At 39.6% G+C, this 26819-nt stretch overlaps 1 protein-coding gene across 1 annotated transcript; it reads left to right on the top strand.

Moving 5' to 3' along the window:
• Positions 1-3974: 3974 nt before the first annotated feature.
• On the top strand, positions 3975-18020 carry DYNLT3 (dynein light chain Tctex-type 3). Its single transcript, XM_066357095.1, has 5 exons — positions 3975-4149; positions 6365-6406; positions 14516-14639; positions 15304-15381; positions 15673-18020. Exons 1-5 carry the CDS (start codon positions 4120-4122, stop codon positions 15747-15749), a joined length of 351 nt encoding a protein of 116 aa, XP_066213192.1. The 5' UTR covers positions 3975-4119; the 3' UTR covers positions 15750-18020.
• Positions 18021-26819: the final 8799 nt, after the last annotated feature.

The following is a 26819-nucleotide window of genomic DNA, read 5'->3' as shown; positions in this document are numbered from 1 at the left end:
TTCCCATGAAGGGCAAGGGATCAGGGAAGCCCCTGCAATCGTGATAGCAGGAACTGTGTGTGCCAGCTCCTGGTCTGTCCCACTTTATAGTGTAGAAAACCAAAATCCCTTAATCCAATATACAAACAAGGAAGTCTCTGATACAAAGTCACTTATCCAAGGCATAATTGGATTCCTCATGAGAGTGCACCACCCAGATCATACAATCAGTCAAGGGTGTGGGGAAAAGCTTAGTCCTAAAACCAAACCTTAGGCTACAACGACCTGGCCTGCTTATAGCCTGTCCCCCACACCCAATATAAGTCACAAGCGAGCAAACATATATATCATATTTACAAACTTATTTGACCAACACCTAGTTATATTTTATTGTGTACACAGTGGTGTATATAAACAATTATATATCTTATTTGAGGCCTAGGATGATGTTTCTTTCCTACAGAAAGAATTTACATTTGTTTATGGAAGTTGGCTAAAGGCATTAGTAATGCCAGATCATCTTAAGTCAATTTCAAAGACTGAAGTGATTTAAAACTGAGCTTCGGTCCCTGCAAGATCAAGCTTTGTTGTTTTCACATCTTCACTTTGGAGGCTGTAATCCTTGGATTCTCAATATAAATTATGATTCTTACTGAGTCCTTCTCTTTGTCAGGCCATATAATCTGATTTTCTCACAACCAGGTAAAGAGTTCCAATTGCCCTATTCATTCTTCTAAGTTTCATTCTTTTTCTGGATAGTATATCCATAATTTCTCCCACATTGTTAAAGCTCTAATAATGTTGAATAAATGCCTATTATATTTTGTACAACCTTCCTAATTATCAGTGAAAGGTTTGTTCCAAAGTATTTAGACTGCCATTACAAAAGCTTTTAAATATAATTTGAATGGTTAGTAAAATGGGTCTGTTTTATCAGTTACTTCTGTGAAGAATACTTCTCAATAATAGAATCTACTAAGATTTTGAGAAAAAAGAATTATTAAGCCTGACAAGGCAGTGGCACAGTGGATAGAGCATCGGACTGGGATGCGGAGGACCCAGATTCGAGACCCCGAGGTCGCCAGCTTGAGCGCGGGCTCATCTGGTTTGAGCAAAGCTCACCAGCTTGGACCCAAGGTCGCTGGCTTGAGCAAGGGGTTACTTGGTCTGCTGTAGCCCCACGGTCAAGGCACAAATGAGAAAGCAATCAATGAGCCCTGGCCGGTTGGCTCAGCGGTAGAGCGTCGGCCTAGCGTGCGGAGGACCCGAGTTCGATTCCCGGCCAGGGCACACAGGAGAAGCACCCATTTGCTTCTCCACCCCTCCGCCGCGCTTTCCTCTCTGTCTCTCTCTTCCCCTCCCACAGTCAAGGCTCCATTGGAGCAAAGATGGCCCGGGCGCTGGGAATGGCTCTGTGGCCTCTGCCTCAGGCGCTAGAGTGGCTCTGGTCACAACATGGCGACGCCCAGGATGGGCAGAGCGTCGCCCCATGGTGGGCGTGCCGGGTGAATCCCGGTCGGGCGCATGCGGGAGTCTGTCTGACTGTCTCTCCCTGTTTCCAGCTTCAGAAAAAAGAAAAAGAAAAAAAAGAAAAAAGAAAGCAATCAATGAACAACTAAAGTGCCACAACGAAAAACTGATAATTGATGCTTCTCATCTCTCTGCCTTCCTGTCTGTCCCTGTCTATCCCTCTCTATGACTCTCACTCTGTCTCTGTAAATAAAAAAAAGAATTATTAAAACTTTCAAATGGCTATTGTTTATATCAATTTTAATCATAAATCCAGATATAAAATGTTATGTTCATGCTAGCAAGACTAAAGACTTCATTAAAGCATTTGGAAGATTTTATTTAGAAGTTTTTACAAATTCAGTTTTAACATCTTCTCTTTTTTATTTTTATTATAATTATATAATCTGAAGAATATATTTTTAACCAAAGATGCTCCCAAAGCCTCTCTAGTTTATTCCAATGTACCATGTGAATATTAACATCTTTTTCATGTGGGCCATGGCATCAAAAAGTTGGCAAGAATTATTCCACCAACAATTATTTCTCTTCCTTTCTTCTCTAGCAGAACTCACTTTTTTTTTTTTGTATTTTTCTGAAGCTGGAAACGGGGAGAGACAGTCAGACAGACTCCCGCATGCGCCCGACCGGGATCCACCCGGCATGCCCACCAGGGGCGACGCTCTGCCCACCAGGGGGCGATGCTCTGCTGTGACCAGAGCCACTCTAGCGCCTGGGGCAGAGGCCAAGGAGCCATCCCCAGCGCCCGGGCCATCTTTGCTCCAGTGGAGCCTTGGCTGCGGGAGGGGAAGAGAGAGACAGAGAGGAAGGAGGAGAGGGGGGTAGAGAAGCAAATGGGCGCCTCTCCTATGTGCCCTGGCCGGGAATCGAACCCGGGTCCCCCGCACGCCAGGCCGACGCTCTACTGCTGAGCCAACCGGCCAGGGCCCAGAACTCACTTTTGACCTTAGAAGATGAAAATGCCAAACATATGCTTTCCCATAGTTTTTGCCAAGGAAGAAATCAAGGAGCCCAATCTTGGCCAGTGGAACCAGACAATTCCTGGCAACTTGAAGGAAGATTTGCCTTCCTAACAAAAACTGATCAACCCAAGTCAATATCCACGTTCCTCACTGGATGTGATACCTTCATGCCTTGTGAACTCAGAACTGCTGCAGTCATTTGTGATAATGATACTAAATATTGCCAAGGAATGCAGGCAGTTTCTAGAGGTTGAAAAAGGCAAGGGGATGGATTCACCCTTACAGTCTCCATAAGAAGCACAGTCCTACAGATCCATTTTAGACTTCTGACCTCTAGCACAGTAAAATAATAAGTTACTGCTGCTTTAAGACACTAATTTTATCATAATCTGTTAGAGCAGCAATAGGGAACTAATACAATGGTTAAGAACTTGAGTGCTGCTTTTGGACTACTTGAATTTAAATCCTCCTCCTACTACTTACTACATATTATAAGCTTATTTAAATTACTTAAATTTTCATCTTGAAAAACGGGGTGATGGTAACAGAACCAAGCCTTCTGGGTTTATGGGTTTCAATGAGAAAATCCTTGGGATCATCCAGAATTTAGTAATTTTTAAATTGCTCTGGCCAATTAGTTCAGTGGGTTAAGTTTGTGCTCTGGGAAACAACAAGGTTGAGGGTTTGATCCAGGGTCAGGGCACACTGGGGAAGCAACCAAAAAAAGCATGACTGAGTGCAACAACAAATGCTTCCCTTCCTCTTTCCCTCTTTCTCCTTTCCTCTGTCTCTCTAAAAATCAATAAAAATGAAGTCCTGGCAAGATAGCTGGGTTGATTGGAGCCTCCGCCAGGAGTGTGGAGGTTGCCGGTTCGATTTCCTGGTCAGGGCACACGCAGGAGCAGCCTGATGTTCCTGTCCTTCTCTTTCCCTGCCTTTCTGTCCAAATAAATAAATAAATAAATAAATAAATAAATAAATAAACTAACATAACCATTGTTCCACTAAAATTTATAATTTAATTTAGATATTTGCACCTTCTCTCTTATTAATCAAATGCTTCTTTTTACATAATCATTGAGGAGGAGGGGTATAAGAGCATCTACTTTAGGAGTTACATATACAGCATCTCATTTGATCCTTACAACCAAGCATGGTATGGATATAATTTTATGTTTTCATACAAGAAAACTGAGGCTGTGGTTTGGGGTGTTAATTTTTTCCAAGTAATGTGGGTAGTAATTGGACAAAGCAAAGCGACTTGTTCACTACTGCATTAACTATATTTATTTGCTGACTGATGATGATGAACAAAAACGTGCAAATAATCACAGAAGCGGGCCCTCAAACAATGCAGAGTTTAGACTGACACCAGGTCACCCCATCTGATCTACACTGGCACATTTCCTAGCTCTTTAGCATCCACCCCCTCTTTCCAGAAAGGTCGGGGAGGCAGCTGGGAGAGGCCGCACATCCTCTAGAACTCTGATGGTGTTCTAAGGAAGGCGGCGCCGCAGAGTCACAAAGGCGGGTCTTACGTAGGGACCGCCCGTGGACAAAGACCAGGCGGTGTCTCCCCTGAGGCCAGTGTGTAGCAGAGTCGCTCGACCCGTCCGTCGCTCCGCCCCCTGAGAGAGCAAGCGCCACCATGGAAGAGTACCAGCGCCCCTGCGACGAGGTACCGCCCCTCGGCCGCCTGCAAGCGACCCCCGCTCCCTCCCACTTCCCCTCGGGGGTCTCAGTCGGCTGGTGTGCCGGCGCTAGAGGGCCCCGGGAATTCGGGTGCAGCGTCCTCTGATCTTGGGTCTTCTCTTCCAGGCCAGGGCTCCACCCCGCCCATCCCCGTCCCTCACCCTAAGTCCTGGAGGGTGGTTTGAGAGTGCGGGGTGGCGGGGTGGCGGGGCGGCGGGCAGGGATTGGCGTCGGCGGCGGGGTCGGGGCCGAGAGGTGAAAGGCGTCTCGGGGTGCATGGGGTGGGGATGGGGTGACGGTCACCGCCCGACTGCAAGGCAGGCTTTGGAAACCGGTCTTCCTGGGTGCTGCCTCTGTCCCTTGGCGTCCCCAAAGTAGGGGCCGCCGCTCTGCGAACGAGGCCCTGGTTGCAGAGCCGCTCCAGCTCCTTGTCACTGTCGCCTGGATCGCCTGAAAGGAGGCGCTTTTATGGATTAGGAGTCCTTGCCTACCGACTCAGGCTTCCTCACCAGAAGCCCGTGATGTCGGTTGTTATCTTCCTGTTACTAATGGGGACTCTGTCTAAGTGATTCGCCTAAAAGTTAAAACTACCAGGAATGACAGATACTCCATTTGAACCCAGGCCTCTGAAATCACAACAGCTTTTGCTTTGCATTAACCGAGTTTAGGAGAATGAGGCCTGTTGGACCCCAGTATATCCAGTGGCAAGCTTGCAAAGGCAGAAGAGACAATGACATTTTCTATCCAGTAATAGCCACAGGTGAAAGGTGCAGGGAAAAAAAAAAGTAGGCATATAGTGTAGGGGCTGCATAATATATTATTAGAGCCCTTGAAGGGACTTCTGGTCCATCCATCTTTAGGATGTGGTCTTCTCTAGACGCTAAATCACACTTAATTAGTTCTGTGATGCAAGTAGTGCACACACTTACTTACAAATTAGTGGTAAATTATTATTATTTTAGAAATTGAGCCAGAAGCAATTTCACCCTCAGACATACCCCCCAACAGTGCTAGTCTCCATACCCCTAAGAGGGTTCTGTATGGTACTACTTCCTATTTATATTTAAAAAGAAAATTACACGTGTCACCATGGCTACCCTGTGCATCCTGATTATTTGGACTTGCAAGCTCAAAGTGAAATGGAAATCCTTTAATTTATAGACCACTTTTGGAAATAGATGAAGACCTTATACTAAGGTAAAATGAACAGTTTAATAGGGTCAAAAAGTGTGAGCTGTTTTCATGATGTTCCTAATTATTCGGGGTATTTTTATTCCTTTCTTGTGGGGGAATTCTTTGGTGTAATTGAGTTGAAAATAGTTTACATTTGTATTCAAGAAGATACCTATTTTCAGAATTTACTTGTTTCTTGAACCAATTTTAAGCTGTATAGTGGGACTTGCAAAAATGCTAATGTCATAAAGCACCTAAAAACTCCACGGAAAAGAATCATGTATTAGCCTGAAGTATTTTGGTGTACATTTCAATCTTATCATATAGCCTAGTTCTCTACTCTGGGACAGACACTTGGATGTCATTAATAGTTGCTTTTAACTTAGGAGTCTATCAAGTCACTCCAAAGGAAATAAGAATTTTCCAGATATATTATACAATATTAAAGGGTATTTAACTTAGAACAATCAATCTTTAATTCAGGGAACCCACATTTTTGCCTAGCATAAGTTAAAAACAAAACTGAAGTAATCTATTAAGCATATTGTCCTCATGGACGATTTCATTCACATTTCACTGCATCCATCTCCTATATACTGATAACAGGTCATTATACCCACCTCCTGCTGTTTTCTGTGCTCTACAATGCAATGATTCTCAGTCTAGGTTGTTCATCAGAATGACCTGTAAAATAGTATATATATATATATATATATATATATACCGTGTGTGTGTGTGTGTGTGTGTGTGTGTGTGTATAATTATATATATATATATATATATATATAATTTGTCCGGGCTCTGCCCAGACATAATGAATCAAAATCTCCAGGGAAGTAGGTGAGGAAAGCATTCTGTAATTTTAAGTGTTCAAGGTAGGTTTAGCAGCCTCAGTAGACTGGATACCCCTTATTATGACAGTCTCCTGTCACTAACACCTGTCTAAGCCAACCTAGGGGTTTCTATTTCCCACCAATAAAAGGAAATCTGTGTTAAAAGCAGCTTTATCTTTTGTTTTCCCCCTTTAGGTTGGCTTCAACGCAGAGGAAGCCCACAATATTGTGAAAGAAGTAAGTTATATATCTTGTTCATTTTGAAGGGTACTGCATTGATTGCAATTTTAGAAAGCTGTGTTTTGACTTTCAGTACAAAGTTAGAAATCTTAGTTTTTTTGTTTTGTTTTTTTTTTGTATTTTTTTGAAGTTGGAAACGGGGAGGCAGTCAGACAGATTTCTGCATGCGCTGGACCGGGATCCACCCGGCACACCCACCAGGGGGTGATGCTCTGCCCATCTGGGCCGTTGCTCTGTTGCAACCAGAGCCACTCTAGTGCCTGAGGCAGAGTCCATAGAGCCATCCTCAGTGCCCAGGCCAACTTTGCTCCAATGGAGCCTTGGCTGCTGGAGGGGAAGTGAGAGACAGAGAGGAAGGAGATGGGGAGGGGTGGAGAAGCAGATGGGCACTTCTCCTGCGTGTCCTGGCTGGGAATCGAACCCAGGACTCCTGCACGCCAGGCCGACGCTCTACCACTGAGCCAACTGGCCAGGGCCTAGAAACCTTAGTATTAAAACAAGATTTTTTTTTGTATTTTTCTGAAGCTGGAAACGGGGAGAGACAGTCAGACAGACTCCTGCATGCGCCCGACCGGGATCCACCCGGCACGCCCACCAGGGGCAACGCTCTGCCTACCAGGGGGCGATGCTCTGCGCCTCCGGGGCGTCACTCTGCCATGACCAGAGCCACTCTAGCGCCTGGGACAGAGGCCAAGGAGCCATCCCCAGCGCCCGGGCCATCTTTGCTCCAATGGAGCCTTGGCTGCAGGAGGGGAAGAGAGAGACAGAGAGGAAGGAGGGGGTGGGGGTGGAGAAGCAAATGGGCGCTTCTCCTATGTGCCCTGGCCGGGAATCGAACCCGGGTCTCCCGCACGCCAGGCCGACGCTCTACCGCTGAGCCAACCGGCCAGGGCTAAAACAAGATTTTTAAAGGTTTTATTTATTTTTATTTATTTTTATTTTTTACAGAGACAGAGAGTGAGTCAGAGAGAGGGATAGACAGGGACAGACAGACAGGAATGGAGAGAGATGAGAAGCATCAATCATTAGTTTTTCATTGCGCGTTGCAACACCTTAGTTGTTCATTGATTGCTTTCTCACATGTGCCTTGACCGCGGACCTTTAGCAGACCGAGCAAACCCTTGCTGGAGCCAGTGACCTTGGGTCCAAGCTGGTGAGCCTTGCTCAAACTAGATGAGCCCGCACTCAAGCTGGCAACCTCGGGGTCTCGAACCTGGGTCCTTCCGCATCCCAGTCCGATGTTCTATCCACTGCGCCACCACCTGGTCAGGCAAAACGAGATTTTTAATAAAATAATTTTATGTATGCTAACTATAGGGGTGCTTCTATTTTTTTTTTATGCTCTAGGAATCCTGGGGCTTACACTGAAAGTGATATTTAAGTATGAGTCTAAAAATTTGGTTTGCTGTTTTATAAAACTGATGCCCTATTTTTTGAACAAAATCATGTTATCCCATTAGGCCAAATATTATTTTAAATGTTAATGCTGTAGATACCTATATGCTTTTTTATATATATGTATATTTATATTTTTATATATGTCATATATATATATATATATATCTCAAAGAAATAAGAGGCCATAGAAATATCTACCATTGGTTATTATATGCTTTTTAGCCCAATATAATTGGAAAAATAATCACTAATGTCTTTTAGACCATGGTATGATGATAAATCAATATTTTTTATCAGCAATTTTTTTTATAAACTTTTTTTTTTTTTTTACAGAGACAGAGAGTGAGTCAGAGAGAGGGATAGACAGGGACAGACAGACAGGAATGGAGAGAGATGAGAAGCATCAATCATTAGTTTTTCATTGCGCGTTGCAACACCTTAGTTGTTCATTGATTGCTTTCTGATATGTGCCTTGACCGCGGGTCTTCAGCAGACTGAGTAGCCCCTTGTTGGGGCCAGCGACCTTGGGTTCAAGCTGGTGGGCTTTTGCTCAAACCAGATGAGCCCGTGCTCAAGCTGGCGACCTCGGGGTCTCGAACATGGGTCCTCTGCATCTCAGTTCGACACTCTATCCACTGTGCCACCACCTGGTCAGGCATTTATCAGCAATTTTTAAAAATTTCATTTAGAAAGATAAATCAAAATCTTAATAACAATATTTGAAACGTCATATCTGGCCCTCCTGTTAGGCAAATGAACAAGTAGTTATCTTTCAGCATCACTTCTGGTAGAGGAATTAGTCTAGTGGTATCTACATTGTGGGTATGGTATTTATGAATGATTTTAAGTCTTGAATCATTTTTAAATGTACCAAATCTTAGAAAAGAAAAAGAGCTGGCCCAGAAGGCAGGCTTGTTTTGTGGGTGTGGCTGTTGGGGCCTGTCTCCTAGTCAACCCTGCCTTCTTTTATTCTAGGCATTGAGCACTTCATCGGTCTGTCCTAAGACAGTGCCTTACCTGCCTGAATATTCTGGGGCACGAGCTCATCCAGAAGTCAATCAGGGTTGGCCTTGTACAGCTAGGATCAGCTTGAGGCCTAGATAGGCACCTGAAAAATCCTGCCATATTTTAATAATTCAGAAATAGGTATTACAACTATGTAGCCCAGGATAGTTCATTTTTAAACATGAAAATCTCTTCAATACCTGGACAGTACAAAAGCAAAATGAGGACAATTGGTAGGGCAAAAAGAAGGGATGGAGGTCTTGGAGAAGGCAGGAGTGATAACCTCATTTTTCAAAGCGTCTTTGGTTGATGGAACATGACGAAAAGGATGCTGGGGTAGTTGAGAAGCCTTTAAGTAGACCTTCTTCCTTACTCACATTCTGAGCCAAATTGAAAGATAAAAGAGTTACTAGAAAGAGAATAAAATATCACCTTTATTATACATAAAGACTGAGTTGGAGATTGGAGCTTGTTTTGCAAACTCCCTACCTTTTCAGTTCAGAGCTTGGATGAGACATCTAAGGGAAAGACTGAGTCAGCAGAGAATCACTTAGCCAGGCTGGCACCTTCCATTGGTCCGGGATGGGTGGAGTGGGAAGGACAAAACAAACTTAAGTTCAAGGCATTTGACAGATTGGCTCTCCAGAGTAACACATGAGAATGGTGGAACAAGAGTTGGTTGTGACTAACCGAGAAACTCACTCCGCCTGCATGAGGAGGAATAATAACAGGTGGGATAAGAAGCCAGGAATGTTAAGGGAAAAATCCTCTGTGTAGAAGGAAATGCCAGGAGTGGAAAAGAAGCATGCTCTTAATAGTGTATATACTGTATGTTAAAGGGAAAATAGTGAATTCACTATATTGAGGGAATGGGAGAGGAAGGTGGCAGGTGATCTGAGGGAACTAAATTTTCATCTCATAGCAGGAGCTCTACGGATGCTGTCTATAATTCATAAATCAAGAAATGGTGGTATAAACATTATTTGGGGATATGTGAGTAACCCTTAGAAGAAATAAAAACAGTTGTGCACTGACGGGAATTTTCTCTAGGGAATGGAACTGGGGATGGGAAAGGGTGGGGTGGGAATTTTATTGTAAGCTCTTCTGCTGGATTTTTAAAGCCATGTGCATGTGTTACTCTGGTGTTTTATTAAATTTAAAGAATCATGCTTCTTAAACTGGTATATGCATACTTGGTGGTTGCTAGGTGGAGCTAAGAACCACTGGGGAATTTTAGAACATAGGTTTTATTTAAATACTTGCAAGAGGGAGGTAAGTAATATAAGTAACTTAACCGAAAACATTTTAAATAAAAACAACTCTGATACATTATGGAGTCAAAAGTGGGCTTCACATGAGTTTTTTTTATATGAAAACAGATGCTTCAGACAAATCTCAGGTTTGTTCCAGGTGATTTTCAGCTCCGTGCCTATCCTCTTCCCTGCTCCTGCCTTCCCATGAACCAGTTCTTTGCTACTGAGACACTGGAAAAATTTGAGAAAGAGAGTACTATTTTAAAACATTTCAGTACTTTCTAGATGGTTACTGTTGGGCAGATAAAATATATTATGCTCACTTTGTTAAAGATAACGCTGCCCACGTGGAGGCCGTTGCCCAGGTGATATTAATGTGTGTTGGGGCAGGCAGGATCATTGTAGCCTGGGGCTTGGTTTTGGGATTAAGCCTTTCCCACCCTTTTTGATGTGGGGCAGTACAATCCAATCATGCCTCAGAGAAGTGACTTTGTAGTAGAGACTTCCCTATTTTGTATATTGGATTAAAGGTTATGGATCTACACTATAAAATGGGGGCAGAACAGGAGCTTACGCTCTTGGTTCCTGAGATTATCATTAGAGGAGAGAGCAGAGCAGAGAGCAGAAGGAGGCCACGTGGAGTAGGCCAGGAGAAGCAGCCAAGATGGCGGAGTGCTGAGTGAGATGCCAGTTTGTGCAGAGTTTGTATCTGGGATAAGGAAGGAGATGGGGAACTGAGGAGAATAAGGCTGGTGAGCTAGAAACCTTTGATTCTAGGAAACTCGGATAAATCAGTAGTTTTGTGAGCACTGAATGTGACTGGGTTTTGGAGCCCACTGTGTATTTTTACTTGCCCACCGGGTGCAAGCCAGAATTAAAGATGACAGCCCATCAGTTTTTGGCTCCGTTGTTTCTTTACCAACTGTTGGGCAGATAAAATGTATTATGCTCACTTTGTTAAAGATAACACGAGGAGGCCGTCGCCCAGGTGATATTAATGTGTGTTGGGGTGGGCTAAATGCAGGCAGAATCCTTGTAGCCTGGGGCTTGGTTTTAGGATTAAGCCTTTCCTACCCTTTTTGATGTGAGGTGGTACAATCCTATCATGCCTCAGAGAAGTGACTTTGTATTAGAGACTTCCCTATTATGTATATTGGATTAAGGGTTTGGATTTCTACACTATAAAATGGGGTCGGAGCAGGAGCTTGGGCTCTTGGTTCCTGGGATCATTAGAGGAGAGAACAGAGCAGAGAGCAGAGAAAGGCCATGTGGAGGAGGCCAGGAGAAGCAGCCAAGATGGTGGAGTGCTGAGTGAGATGCCAGTTTGTGTAGAGTTTGTATTTGGGATAAGGAAGGAGATGGGGAACTGAGGAGAATAAGTCTGGTGAGCTAGAAACTTTTGATTCTAGGAAACTCGGATAAATCAGTAGCTTTGTGAGCACTGAATGTGATTGGGTTTTGGAGCCCAGTGTGTATTTTTTACTTGCCCGCCGGGTGCAAACTAGGATTAAAGATGACAGCCCATCAGTTCTTGGCTCCGTTGTTTCTTTACCGACTGTCCGAATCCAATGTGAACCTGCATGTGAATGGCCACGATGGCGGCTCCTGGCCTTACACCAACTGTCCGAATCCAATGCGAACCTGCATGGGCCAGGCTGCTGTGATGATAGTGGTCCTGGCCTTAGATACTGGCTTTACAGTTACACAGTTTCAACAGGTATTCCTGTTTTCCTTTTTTCTTTCATATGTATGTGTGGTTTTGCTTAATCCCCCCCAACTTCTATTACTTAGTCCCTCAATGCCCCTCCCCTCTGATAGCTGTCAGTCTGTTCCATGTGTCCATGTCTCTGTTTTGTTTGTCAGTTCAATTTGTTCAGAAGATTCCACATATAAGTGAGATTATATGCTATTTATCTTCTTCTGACTGGCTTATTTCACTTAGCACTGGATTTCTTGCTCTGAGCCCCTATGTTAATATTTTTCTCTCTCAAGTCTTACAGCCACTCACTTATCAGTGACATGCATATTTTTTTACTGCCAGTAATAGAATTAGCTCCCAAATAAATTCTCAAAGGAAAAGTGAGTTACAAATGGAATTAACATGAAACTTAGTCTAATGTAGATTAAATTCAGGATGCACAGAGAGTATATCAAAAACAATATTACCTCAACAGCAAACATTTATGGAGTGCCTGCTACAAACACACTTCCTGAGTTTGGGCCTGGGAATAGACAGGTTAAGGTCCTCATTGGGCCTCCTGCTTAATGCTAATTAAGAAAGTGAAATAGTAATTAACAGGACTATTTACAGTGGGATCTAGAGACCCATGTTTTCTGTTGTTTAGATAACCCTAAAGAAAAACAAGTGTTCTTAGTTTAACATTCAGGAAAAGCAGTGTAGGAAAAGTAGAAGGTTTACCCAAGGTCATCAGTTTAGGAATGCTAAAGCCAGAATTAAAACCCTGTTGTCCTGACCCTTGGGCAATTGTCCCTACTAACTCTGTCGTGTTATTGAATATGCTAGGAGAATAATTTAAGCCCCCATTCATTTCTTCAACTCCTCTAAATTTAACTTTTCTTTCTACATTTTATCATGAGTGAAGATTTTATACTGTCCAGCTTAACATTTCATATTAATTTGTGCCTTGATGAATTTTTTCCACAATTGTAGTACATGAAAGCTGCATATGTGCATGTACTATGTGTGTGTGATTATGGTGGATTATATAAATGCATTAATTGAATAAGTGCTATATTATCAAAGCTTATCACTCAAATATAAAATAATAGCTGCAAAATAAGTCAGATAAAGACAGTACTGCATGATCTTACTTATACATGTAATCTAAAAAAGTGAAAGTCATGGAAACAGAGTAGAATGGTGGTTGAGAGCACTTTGGGAGATAGGGAATGAGGAAATGTAAATTAAAGAATACAAAATTTTAGTTATAAAATGAGTATTTTCTGGGGACCTGATGAACAACGTGGTACAGTTAACAACACTGTATTATATACTTGAAAGTTTCTGAAAGTAGATCTTAAGTGTTCTCAACACACATGCAAAAATAATAACTGTGAGATGGATATTTTAATTTGACTTATCATTATAATTATTTCACAATATATACTTGTATCAAATCATCACATTGTACACCTTCAACTTACACGATTATATGTCAATGATACCTCAGTAAAACTGAAAAAAAAATGAGCAGCAATAATAATGATGATAATATCTAGCATGACTTATGGTGCTTACTCTGTGGCAATCACTATTTGAGCCATGGCATTCATTATCTTCCTCCATTCTCACAACAACTTGATAAGATAAGGCTGTTATATCTCTACTTTAAGCATTAAGAAACTAAGGCTTCAGCCTTGGCCTGTTGGCTCAGTGGTAGAGCGTCGGCCTGGCGTGCAAGAGTCCCAGATTCGATTCCCAGCCAGGGCACACAGGAGAAGCGCCCATCTGCTTCTCCACCCCTCCCCCTCTCCTTCCTCTTTGTCTCTCTCTTCCCCTCCTGCTGCCAGGGCCCCATTGGAACAGAGTTGGCCCGGGTGCTGAGGATGGCTCCATGGCCTCTGCCTCAGGCGCTAGAATGGCTTTGGTTGCAACAGAGCACCACACCCCAGATGGGCAGAGCATCGCCCCCTGGTGGGCATGCCAGGTGGATCCTGGTCGGGTGCATGCGGGAGTCTGTCTGACTGCCTCCCCATTTCCAACTTCAGAAAAATACAACAAAGAAAAAAAAAGAAAGAAAGAAACTAAGGCTTCAAGAGGTTAATTTACTCGCTACAGGTCATACAGAGAGTAGGTGGCAGTGGTGACCTTAAAACCTAAGATTGTGATTCTAAACATCAGGTAACAGAATTGGGTAGAAGTAAGAACTGTGGAAAATTATTTAACTTTCCCTTTATAGAGCATCCTAAAAATAGTGTTTGTTGATGATTTACTTTTTGTGTGCTAGTTTTATAGCTAAGCAATTACATACATAATATGAATGAGAGTGTAATTATTATACATGATAATCAAAATTTTAAATCAGTCTCATTCTTTGTTCTTAAGATCTGAAAACTTGTTCAAATTGCAACTGTTCAGAGACATTCGTTAACCAATTGATACCACCTTTGTTTATTCTCTTCCCCTATAATCCTTTTATGACAACACCCTTGATTAGTTTTCCTTGTGTTATAGTTATTAGCTTCTGTGTTACATTAAGTTCTTTACATTGCAGGCCATGTCATATTTATCTTTATGTTACCCATAGTATTTCATAGGGTGACATAATGCATCTGGAAATGCTTTGAAAATTCTTAAATAGAGACACTGCTTAGTAAATACCAGATACATAATTTCTATGATGCTTTATTGGGTTATAAATGCAGTTTACTTTTTGAATACATTTTTGCTGCAATTTGAGTATAATTTAACTGTCCTCTTCCTTTTTAGTGTATAGATGGAGTTCTGGGAGGTGAAGATTATGATTATGACAACATCAACCAATGGACTGCAAGCATAGTGGAACAATCCTTAGCTCATTTGGTTAAGCTGGGGAAAGCTTATAAATATATTGGTAAGTATCACTGTCTTTTCTTAGAAGTTCACTAACCTTTGTCCTTGTAATTTTCTCTGAATTTAGAGAATATAAATGAATGATGAATACCAGTTGGATACTAATAGGATATGAAGGACTTCTGACTTATTCATCCAAAGATAATGTATAATATCTAAAAGATGGAAATCTTTTGCTCTTTGAAAGCAGTTTAAGCTCCAGCCAACCATCTCTTTGTCCTTGGTAGCATCACCCTTTACATTTACATCAGTTATCTCTTTCAACATAAACCTACTGAGCACTGTTGTTCTCTTTTCAGTAGCCCCGTGCCACCTACATGTAGGACGGTGAAGTGCCACACAATAATTGTTTGTAAAGTAGAATATTTTCTTTGACTGAATTATATCCATGAGGCAGGTCACATAATTTGTCCACAATTTTTTTGCACTACAATCACCACTGGTGATGGCTATGGGCAACAAACAGACTGGATCCAGGGGTGGGGGGTAGAAATCACGGTGGTAGATAATCAAGGTGAGGGACTTTCATTTTTTTCAATTTATTTGCAAAATGCTTTGTTTTCTATTATTTTTACATCTCTTTAAAGGTCTGAATGCAAACACTCAGATCTTGGATATCTTTTCCTCGGTTTGTAAGTGTTCTCACTCTGTGACTTTATTTTTAGTGACCTGCGCAGTGGTCCAGAGGAGTGCATATGGCTTTCACACAGCCAGCTCCTGCTTTTGGGATACCACATCTGATGGTGAGAGACCTTAAGCTAATTCAAACAAAATCCAACTTCTATCAAAGTCAAACCGTGTACTTATTATCAAATGCTTATTTACTTCTAATTAAATTCTGAAGATACTTTATGGATAGAATTATTTTGTACCTAACTAACTAACATGCATGCTTTCAGACAAATATGAAATATGAAAATTTAACAGATTGCAACAAATAAGATATTAAAACCTATGAAAATGCATATACATAGTCTCTTGTAATTTCGATGTTTGGCTGGTATTTCAAAATCCTTTTCTGTGTGTGTTTTCAGGTACCTGTACCGTGAGATGGGAGAACCGAACCATGAACTGTGTTGTCAATGTTTTTGCCATTGCTATTGTCCTGTGATGAACTAACAATGTTTGGACAAAGCCATTAACTTAAGAATGTCAGTGTATTCTTTCTAAAGAGAATAAGTTACTTATTAATATGCTAGATGACAGGTATACAATATGCTTCAAAGCTATCAAGAAAAACTAAATACTATAAGCAAGTAATCTCATAGTAAGTTGGCAGATTAGCTCATACTCTATATATATAGAATCAATTCAGTAGGAAACACTTAATGTCAACAAAAAACAAATACGGAAACATAGCATGATATGAAAATACAACCTTATATTTACACCAGCTTTCCACTAACATTATGTACTGTATGTAGGGAGATAGGGAAATCCATTCAGATTAAAAAATTTTTTCAACTTCAGAGAACTTAACAGGGATAAATATATGAACAAAAAAGGCTGAAAGAATAAATCTGGAGAAAATAATAATTAGCTAACACTTTTAAAATTTTTAAATTTTTTTATTTATTTATTCATTTTTAGAGAGGAGAGAGAGAGAGAGAGAGGAGAGAGAGACAGTGAGAGAGAAGGGGGAGGAGCTGGAAGCATCAACTCCCATATGTGCCTTGACCAGGCAAGCCCAGGGTTTCGAACCGGCAAACTCAGCATTTCCAGGTCTATGCTTTATCCACTGCGCCACCAAAGGTCAGGCACACTTTTTAATTTTTATTTCTTCTCCTCAGTTGTACATATGGCTTAGTAGAAAGTAATTGTTCTTTTTTCTCTCTCATCCAATATTGCCGTAGCAACTCCTATTAACTTGTTTACATTTTCTGAGAACTGTTAAAACAGGTTTTAAAATGTAAAAATCTTGGATTTACATTTGAGGCCCAATTAAATCTGGTCACCTTTGAATTCCCTTGTTAAACAAAATGGGTTATAGTATATCAGAGGTCGGGAAACTTTTTGGCTGAGAGAGCCATGAGTGCCCCATATTTTAAAATGTAATTCCATGAGAGCCAAACAACAGCCCGTTACACTTTATCCAATAAAAGTTTGGTGTTGTCCTGGAGGACAGCTGTGATGACTCCAGCCACCTGCAACCATGAACATGAGTGGTAGGAAATGAATGGATTGTAATACATGAGAATGTTTTATATTTTTAATATTATTTTTTTATTAAAGATTTGTCTGTGAGCCAGATGCAGCCATCAAAAGAGCCACATCTGGCTCGTGAGCCATAAGTTCCCAACTCCTGTAGTATATGATGAGAAGTATCTAACAGCTGCCTTAGAGTTCATGCATTCCGTGTGTCACAAACATGTATTGAATGCCTGTTATGAGTATATTTCTCTGCTAGTCATTGTAATTATTAATCTGCTGTTCAAAGTGTATTTTCTTTTGGCACCTGTTCAGTTGGACAATTAACATTTATGTTTGGGAAGAGAAAAAAGTTGTTGTATAAGAGAAGAAAGTAGTGAATCTAGTTACCCATGTAGAAGCAAGCAAAGAAACAAGCACTTATTTATGACACAGAATCACAGCTGTAATTTTAATAATCGCTCCTAGCAAGTAAAAATGCATAAAACATGCAACTCTTAGTTAATGGCCTTATTAGCAGTCTAACTGTACAAGTAGGAACTTTTTAAACATCGCTTTAGTTACAACCATCTGTAAATAATTTTAAATATTTATGTGGGGTTCAAATTAATTGGAATGAAGTGTAAATTAAAAGTATACAATCTTTAGCAGGATATTAAAAATCTCAGGACTTATGAAATGTAATTAAATTTATTTAAAAAATAAAAGATGAAGAATTAAGGTGCACAACCAGCCACAAAATGCGAAGTCAATCTGCTATTTAACCTTGAAAACAAAATCAATTGCATATTACCACTAACACTAATCTATATAGGGAATAGAACCATGATTCATTGACTTTGGGAGGAAAGAAAAGCATGGTATTAATATTGAAAATATTAAAATATTATTCTTGTAGGAATACTATGTGCATGTTTGATGTTTTCCTGAGTAACATTATTTGTTCAGTGTTTAAGAATATTAAGAAAATACAAGGATAGAGTTTAATGCAGTGATTAACATTTATAGCCCGTGGAAAATTCTCATAGTCATCACCTTCATGTTAGTTTATATTGCTGGCTTTTGTGCCCTTGAAGATTATAATAGTGACCAAAATATCTGTGCAGTTAAGACTCGTTTTGATTATTGTTATTGAAGCCTGATCTTAAAAGAATAGTAATCAAAATACCTCATAAACTTACTATCTGCTCTATTTCTAGTTACAGTAAAATAAAGATTGTCTTCCTGTGCTGTACTTTTGCTTCTGGATGATCACTGAATCATTAAAAAATGTCATTATGTTTACTCTAAGAAATTTTAAATAGGGGGAATGAGAAAGAAACAAATATCAGACCATATAGATACAGCATACAGAATAAATATTGCTCAAATAACAACCCGAACCCAAGATTCACCATTGGAACATGATTAATACCTTTTATTTTATGTGCTTTATAATTTTAACACAAAAGTTGTTTTTAAAAAAAAGTCAGTATAAATTATATTATGTAACTATTAGCTTTTAATGACTATTTTTGGCAAGGAAGTTCGACCTTTTTGTCAACTTGCAATTGTGCTTGAGGATTTTCTTTAAGCATTCAAAATTGGAGTATTTGCATGTAAGTAAAAACTCAGATTTATAAAGCTGTGATTTTATGTTTGTAAATACAAGTGTGCCGCCCTAAATGATAGCAACATCTCATTATCTTTTCTGTAGTAAAAAGTACTTTTGCTCTCCTTTCCAAGTTAGGTGTTATCTACTTATGAGCCACTGAAAGCATTTTCTCCACCTACATTCATCATCACTTTTTAAAAGTTATCTTATGATACTGCAGATTATATTTTCAAAGTTTGAGTAAAAAACAAAACAAATACAACAAACAAACAAAAAAAACCTGTCTGTCCTTGATAAGAGCTTTTTAAAAGTGGGAGAAAAGTCTGTGATATTTTATGCCAAAGAAACTAGGTCTTTCTTTTTTTTTTTTTTAATAATTTTATTTTTATAATGGGGTGACATCAATAAATCAGGATACATATATTCAAAGATAACAAGTCCAGGTTATCTTGTCATTCAATTATGTTGCATACCCATCACCCACAGTGAGATTGTCCTCTGTCACCTTCTATCTAGTTTTCTTAGATAGAAGAAACTCTATCTAAGAGTTTCTTCTACCCTCCCCTTTTCCCTCTCCCTCTCCCCCCTCCCCCCGTCACCACCACACTCTTATCAATGTCTCTTAGTTTCACTTTTATGTCCCACCTACCTATGGAATAATGCAGTTCTTGGTTTTTCTGATTTACTTATTTCACTTTGTATAATGTTATCAAGATCCCACCATTTTGCTGTAAATGATCCGATGTCATCATTTCTTATGGCTGAGTACTATTCCATAGTGTATATGTGCCACATCTTCTCCATCCAGTCATCTATTGACGGGCTTTTTGGTTGTTTCCATGTCCTGGCCACTGTGAACAATGCTGCAATGAACATGGGGCTGCATGTGTCTTTACGTATCAATGTTTCTGAGTTTTGGGCGTATATACCCAGTAGAGGGATTGCTGGGTCATAAGGTAGTTCTATTTTCAGTTTTTTGAGGAACCACCATACTTTCTTCCATTATGGTTGTACTACTTTACATTCCCCCCAACAGTGCATGAGGGTTCCTTTTTCTCCACAGCCTCTCCAACATTTGCTATTTCCTGTCTTGTTAATAATAGCTAATCTAACAGGTGTGAGGTGGTATCTCATTGCAGTTTTGATTTGCATTTCTCCAATAACTAAAGAAGATGAGCATCTTTTCATATATCTGTTGGCCATTTGTATTTCTTCCTGGGAGAAGTGTCTGTTCATGTCCTCTTCCCATTTTTTTTATTGGATTGTTTGTTTGTTTGTTGTTGAGTTTTATGAGTTCTTTGTATATTTTGGATATTAGGCCCTTATCTGAGCTGTTGTTTGAAAATATCATTTCCCATTTAGTTGGCTGTCTGTTTATTTTGTGATCAGTTTCTCTTGCTGAGCAAAAACTTCTTAGTCTGATGTAGTCCCATTCATTAATTTTTGCCTTCACTTTTCTTGCCTGTGGAGTCATATTCATAAAATGCTCTTTAAAACCCAGGTCCATGAGTTTAGTACCTATGTCTTCTTCTATGTACTTAATTGTTTCAGGTCTTATGTTTAGATCTTTGATCCATTTTGAGTTAATTTTAGTACAGGGGGACAAACTGTAGTCCAGTTTCATTCTTTTGCATGTGGCTTTCCAGTTTTCCCAGCACCATTTATTGAAGAGGCTTTCTTTTCTCCATTGTGTGTTGTTGGCCTCTTTATCAAAACTTATTTGACTATATACATGTGGTTTTATTTCTGGATTTTCTATTCTGTTCCATTGGTCTGAGTGTCTATTTTTATGCCAATACCATGCTGTTTTGATTGTCGTGGCCCTATAATATAGTTTGAAGTCAGGTATTGTAATGCCCCCAGCTTCATTCTTTTTCTTTAGGATTGCTTTGGCTATTCGGGGTTTTTTATAGTTCCATATAAATCTGATGATTTTTTTGCTCCATTTATTTAAAAAATTTCATTGGAATTTTGATGGGAATTGCATTAAATTTGTATATTGCTTTGGGTAATATGGCCATCTTGATTATATTTATTCTTCCTAACCAAGAACAAGGAATATTCTTCCATCTCATTATATCTTTTTTTATTTCCCTTAACAATGGTTTATAGTTTTCATTATATAAGTCCTTTACATTCTTTGTTATGTTTATTCCTAAGTATTTTATTTTTTTTTTTGTTGCAATCGTGAAGGGGATTATTCTTTTGAGTTCGTTCTCAAATGTTTCATTGTTGGCATATAGAAAGGCTATTGACTTCTGTATGTTAGTTTTGTATCCTGCGACCTTACTGTATTGGCTTATTGTTTCTAGTAGTCTTTTTGTGAATTCTTTGGGGTTTTCGATGTATAGGATCATATCATCTGCAAAAAGTGATACCTTTACTTCTTCTTTTCCGATATGGATGCTTTTTATTTCTTTGTCTTGTCTGATTGCTCTGGCTAGAACCTCTAGTACCACATTAAATAAGAGTGGAGAGAGTGGACAACCCTGTCTTGTTCCTGATTTAAGGGGGAAAGCCTTCAGTTTTGTGCCATTTAATATGATGTTAGCTGATGGTTTATCATATATGGCCTTTATCATGTTGAGATATTTTCCTTCTATACCCATTTTGTTGAGAGTCTTAAACATAAAATTGTGTTGTATTTTATTGAAAGCCTTTTCTGCGTCTATTGGTAAGATCATGTGGTTTTTGTTCTTTGTTTTGTTGATATAATGTATTACATTAACCGTTTTATGTATGTTGAACCATCCTTGAGATTCTGGAAGGAATCCCACTTGATCATGATGTATTATTTTTTTAATATGTTGTTGTATTCGATTTGCTAGTATTTTGTTTAGTATTTTAGCATCTGTATTCATTAGAGATATTGGTCTGTAGTTTTCTTTTTTTGTGCCATCCTTGCCTGGTTTTGGTATGAGGGTTATGTTGGCCTCATAAAATGTGTTTGGAAGTATTGCTTCTTCTTCAATTTTTTGGAAGACTTTCAGTAGACTAGGAACCAAGTCTTCTTTGAATGTTTGATAAAATTCGCTGGTATAGCCGTCAGGGCCTGGACTTTTATTTTTGGGGAGGTTTTTAATGTTTTTTTCTATTTCTTCTCTACTAATAGGTCTGTTTAGGCTTTCTGCTTCTTCATGACTCGGTCTAGGAAGGTTGTATTGTTCTAGGAATGTATCCATTTCTTCTAGGTTGTTGAATTTAGTGGCATAAAGTTTTTCACAGTATTCTACAATAATTCTTTGTATATCTACGGTGTCCGTGGTGATTTTTCCTCCTTCATTTTGGATTTTGTTTATATGAGTTCTTTCTCTTTTTCCCTTAGTAAGTCTTCCCAAGGGTTTGTCAATTTTGTTGATCTTTTCAAAGAACCAGCTCCTTGTTCTATTAATTTTTTTCTATAGTTTTTCTGTTCTCTATTTATTTCTGATCTAATTTTTATTATCTTCTTTCTTTGGCTGGTTTTGGGTTGTCTTTGTTCTTCTTTTTCTAGTTCCTGAAGGTGTGAAGTTAAGTGGTTCACTTGGGCTCTCTCTTGTTTGTTCATATATGCTTGAAGTGATATGAACTTCCTTCTTATCACTGCTTTTCCTGCATCCCATAGATTCTGATATGTTGTATTGTCATTTTCATTTGTCTGTATATATCTTTTGATCTCTGCACTTATTTCTTCTTTGACCATTCATTTTTTAAAAGTATGTTGTTTAGTTTCCATATTTTTTGTGGGATTTTTTTCCTCTTTTTTGCTGTTGAATTCTAGTTTCAAGGCTTTATGATCAGAAAATATGCTTGGTACAACTTCGATTTTTCTGAATTTGCTGATGTTGTTATTGTGGCCCAGCATATGGTCTATTCTTGAGAATGATTCATGTACACTGGAGAAAAATGTATACTCAGTCACTTTGGAATGAAATGTCATGTAGATGTCTATCATATCCAGGTGCTCTAGTGTTTTGTTTAAGGCCACTATATCTTTGCTGATTCTCTGTTTGGATGACCAGTCTAGAGCCGTCAGCGGTGTATTGAGGTCTCCAAGTATGATTGTATTTTTGTCAGTTTTTGTTTTAAGGTCAATAAGTAGCTGTCTTATATATTTTGGTGCTCCTTGGTTTGGTGCATATATATTAAGAATTGTTATGTCTTCTTGATTCAGTGTCCCCTAAGCCATTATGAAATGGCCATTTTTGTCTCTGAGTACTTTTACTGTCTTGTAGTCAGCATTATCAGATATGAGTATTGTTACGCCTGCTTTTTTTTGGATGTTATTTGCTTGGAGTATTGTTTTCCAGCCTTTCACTTTGAATTTGTTTTTATCGTTGTTACTTAGATGAGTTTCTTGTAGGCAGCATACAGTTGGATTTTCTTTTTTAATCCATTCTGCTACTCTGTGCCTTTTTATTGGTGAGTTTAATCCGTTTACATTTAGTGTAATTATTGACACTTGTGAGTTCCCTATTGCCATTTTATAGATTGCTTTCTGTTAGTTTTGTGTCTTGTTTGATCCTTCTCTTTCGTTTTTCTATCTTTTGTTTTTATTTGGTTGTATTCCATATATCTTTCCTCTGTTGCTATCTTTTTTAAATCATGTGCTTCTGTGGTGGTTTTTTCAATGGTGGTTACCTTTAAGTAATGAAAAGGGTTCCTACCCTGTTCATTGTAGTGCACTATTTTGTGAGTACTTTTGCACTCCATTGTCCTTTGCTACTGTTAATCTCCATCCTCTCCTCCCCCTTTCTTTTTGTTGTTGTAACAGTTTAAATTTGGTTTTATTGTGTCCTTCTTGGAGCTTTTACTTGTGGCTTTGTTTTTTGTTGTTGTTGTTGTTCTTTGTATCTGATTGGAGAACCCCCTTTAGTAATTCCTGGAGTGGAGGTTTATTGATGATAAATTCCCTCATCTTTTCTGTATCTGTGAATGTTTTTATTTCTCCTTCATATTTGAAAGATAGCTTTGATGGGTATAATATTTGTTGCTGAAAGTTCCTCTCTTTCAGGATTTTAAATATTAGGGTCCACTCTCTTCTAGCTTGTAGAGTTTCTGTTGAGAAATCGGAAGATAATCTAATGGGCCTTCCTTTATATGTTGTATTCTTCTTTTCCCTGGCTCCCTTGAGAATTTTTTCTTTGCCGTTGGTTTGTGCCAATTTCATTATGATGTGCCTTGGAGTAGGTTTGTTGGGGTTAAGAAAACTTGGAGTTCTGTTTGCTTCTTGAATTTGAGGCTTTAGTTCTTTCCACAGACTTGGGAAGTTCTCATCTATTATTTGTTTGAGTATGTTCTCCATTCCATTTTCTCTCTCTTCTCCCTCTGATATACCTATTATTCTTATGTTATTCTTTTTGATGGAGTCAGATAATTTCTGTAGGGCTATCTCATTTTTTTAATTTTTGAGTCTCTTCTCTCTGTTGTGCCTCAAGTTGCTTGTCTTCTATTTCACTAATCCTACCTTCTATCTGGCTTGTAGTCAGCATTATCAGATATGAGTATTGCTACGCCTGCTTTTTTTTGGATGTTAGGCAGCATACAGTGGGATTTTCTTTTTTAATCCATTCTGCTACTCTGTGCCTTTTTATTGGTGAGTTTAATCCGTTTACATTTAGTGTAATTATTGACACTTGTGAGTTCCCTATTGCCATTTTATAGATTGCTTTCTGTTAGTTTTGTGTCTTGTTTGATCCTTCTCTTTCGTTTTTCTATCTTTTGTTTTTATTTGGTTGTATTCCATATATCTTTCCTCTGTTGCTATCTTTTTTAAATCATGTGCTTCTGTGGTGGTTTTTTCAATGGTGGTTACCTTTAAGTAATGAAAAGGGTTCCTACCCTGTTCATTGTAGTGCACTATTTTGTGAGTACTTTTGCACTCCACTGTCCTTGTTCTATTAGCTAAGCTTGTTACCTCGTTTTTCAGCTCGTGAGTTGAGTTTTTCATCTCTGTTTGATTTGTTTTTATAGTTTCAGTTTCCTTGGAAATATATTCTTTGTGTTCATTGAGTTGTTTTCTGAGCTCCCTAAATTGCCTTTCTGTGTTTTCTTGTATATCTCTGAGTATTTTTAGGATTTCTATTTTAAATTCTCTGTCATTTAACTCCAAGGTTCCCAATATATTAAATTTTTTCTCCATAGATTTTTCCTCATCTATCTGTGTTACCTCTCTTTCTTTTGTATCCATGATATTCGATTTTCTCTTCCTTAATGGCATCTGAGGGTGGTTTTGTTGATAGTATTAATGAGATTTAATAAAGAATAAAAAGTTAAAAAAATAAAAAAATAAAAAAGAGGTTTTTTTTAAATAATAATGAAATAAAGAAAAATAAAATAAAATAAATTAAAAAAAGGAAATTATTCCTCCCCCTCCTTTTTTCCTCTCCTATCCTCTCCCCTCTTTTTTAGAAAACCTTGTGGTGAACTGTGAATTATATTGTACTAAATAGAACAAACAATGCCTGTAACGGAGGGCCTGAATTCGGAGAATAAGGGGGCAATAAAAAGGGGGGTATGGACCCATAAAAAGAAAATAAGGAAAAAATTTGGGTCAAGAATAAAATTATTTGCTTTTAGGTATTGGTTGACTAAGAGTTATGATGAGAGGAATAAGAGGGAAACAGGAAAATGGGGGGACAAATTAAAAAATTACTATTGTATTTAGTGGAACAAGAACTAGATAAAATGGAGAGCCAGGGATGGGAGCACTGCTAGTGAGTTAAAAAGGTGAAGTAAAAACCCCCCAAAATGCCACAAATATAATTTTGAGTCCCAGATAAGATAATTTGTTCGTTATTGAGGTTTGAATGAGAGGAGATGTAAAGGAGAAAGGAAGAAACTAATATAGAGGGAGAAAAGAAAGAGAGAGAGAGAGAGAGAAAAGAGGGAACCACTAATAGAAGAAAGAAAAAAGAGGAGAGAGAGAGAGAGAGAGAAAGTTAAGGGTTTTGGAGTGCAACCCTCATAGAGAGAAAGGAAGAGGGAAGAAAAGATAATGGGAGATGTAGCACTTATGGGTAGTGTAGTTCAAGGAGAGGAGAGAGTAAGACCAGCAGAGAGTTAAACAACCAAATTGGAGGAGGAAAAAAAAATCAAGAATGAAGATAAGAGAAACAAACGAACAAATATAATAAAATGGGATAGGTTATAAAGTCTGCGGATTATTCTTGATTTTGAGAGGTTATCTTCTTGCTTTTTCTTTTCTCTCCCTCTTCCTGGTCGGTGACTCTGTACCCCAGTTTCTGCCCCTTTGGCAAGCTGAGGTAGAGGTTTGCAGTTGATAAGTCTCTATGGCGATGTCATGTATTGTGCTTCAGTCTCGTTGGCAGTCGAGGCTCATTAGCATTTATAGGCTCTGACAGTGAGAGTGTCTGTGTTCCTGGAGCTTCTCTCCTAGTCTTTCCTTCCTCAATTAGTAGCCTGACAATCCAGCTATGGGATTGCTGCTGCCTCTGCCTGGATAGTAAGAGGCTCAAAGAGCTGGCAACTCCCCACTCTATTCCCACTCAGCACAGGGCTCTGGGTAAGGCTCAGTCAGTCAGAGCTGCTAGCATAATGAGGCGGGGCTTCCACCCACTCAAAGACCTCTGGCTCTGCCACTCTGTCTGGTAACACGGGTGGGCGCCCACTCCCGGGGCGCTTGGAGGAAACTCTTGCTCACTATCTGTGCGCACAGACCAGGATATCAGGCCAGCAGTCTCACACTCTGAGTGAAACCCCCGCCCGCACTGAAAAGTTCCAGCATTGGAATTGGCTCTCGCTCCCTTCCCATGCGCAGGGCACTGGGGAGGCCTGAGATTCCACTTTTGGCCCACACAAAGGCCCCTGACTCTGCCCCTCTGTGGGATAACATGGGCTCCCACTCCTGAGGTGCTCGGAGGAATCTCTTGCCCACTCTCTGTTCGTGCAGACCAGGATATCAGGCCAGCCGCCTCACCCTCTGAGTGAAACCCTCACCCACACGGAAAAGTTCCAGCATTGGAATTGGCTCTCACTCCCTCCCCGTGTGCGGCTTTTTCAGGGTGCTGGTGTGGCCTGGAGATTCCGCTTTCAGCCCACACAAAGGCCTCTGACTCTGCCTCTCTGTGGGATAACACAGGCACCCACCCACTCCCGGGGCTTTCAAAGGAATCTCTCGCCCACTATCTGCGCATGCCGACCAGGAGATCGGGGAAAATGGCTGCCCCATTTGTCTTTCTTTGTCTAGGTTTGGCGCGAGTCTTAGCTTGTATTGCCTGGGTTGCCACAGGAACAGTTTTTCCTCAGCTTGGATCTCCGTGCCAAAGCCTGGTTTGGCTGTTTGTGCCGCGGCCTAGATCTATTCACCCCCTTTGCCCGCCTTAGTTTCTATATTCTCAGTTCCCAGTGAAAGCCTCCCTGTTTAGGTTAGTGAGGAAGGCGGAGCATTTCTTACTCCCTATTTCCTTCGGGGTTTGATTATATATTTAGCCAATTTTT

The sequence above is a fragment of the Saccopteryx leptura genome, chromosome X (genome assembly GCF_036850995.1).
Source record: "Saccopteryx leptura isolate mSacLep1 chromosome X, mSacLep1_pri_phased_curated, whole genome shotgun sequence".
In the NCBI taxonomy this organism is placed as follows: domain Eukaryota; kingdom Metazoa; phylum Chordata; class Mammalia; order Chiroptera; family Emballonuridae; genus Saccopteryx; species Saccopteryx leptura.
The sequence above is the reverse complement of the archived record's forward strand: the minus strand, read 5'-3'. Positions and strand labels throughout refer to the sequence as shown.

Excerpts from the sequence above, each read along its gene's own strand:
- DYNLT3 (XM_066357095.1), top strand. The coding sequence starts at position 4,120 with ATGGAAGAGTACCAGCGCCCCTGCGACGAG. Across the intron at positions 6,407-14,515 it reads CCCACAATATTGTGAAAGAA|TGTATAGATGGAGTTCTGGG; the intron begins GTAAGTTATATA and ends CTTCCTTTTTAG. Across the intron at positions 14,640-15,303 it reads GAAAGCTTATAAATATATTG|TGACCTGCGCAGTGGTCCAG; the intron begins GTAAGTATCACT and ends CTTTATTTTTAG.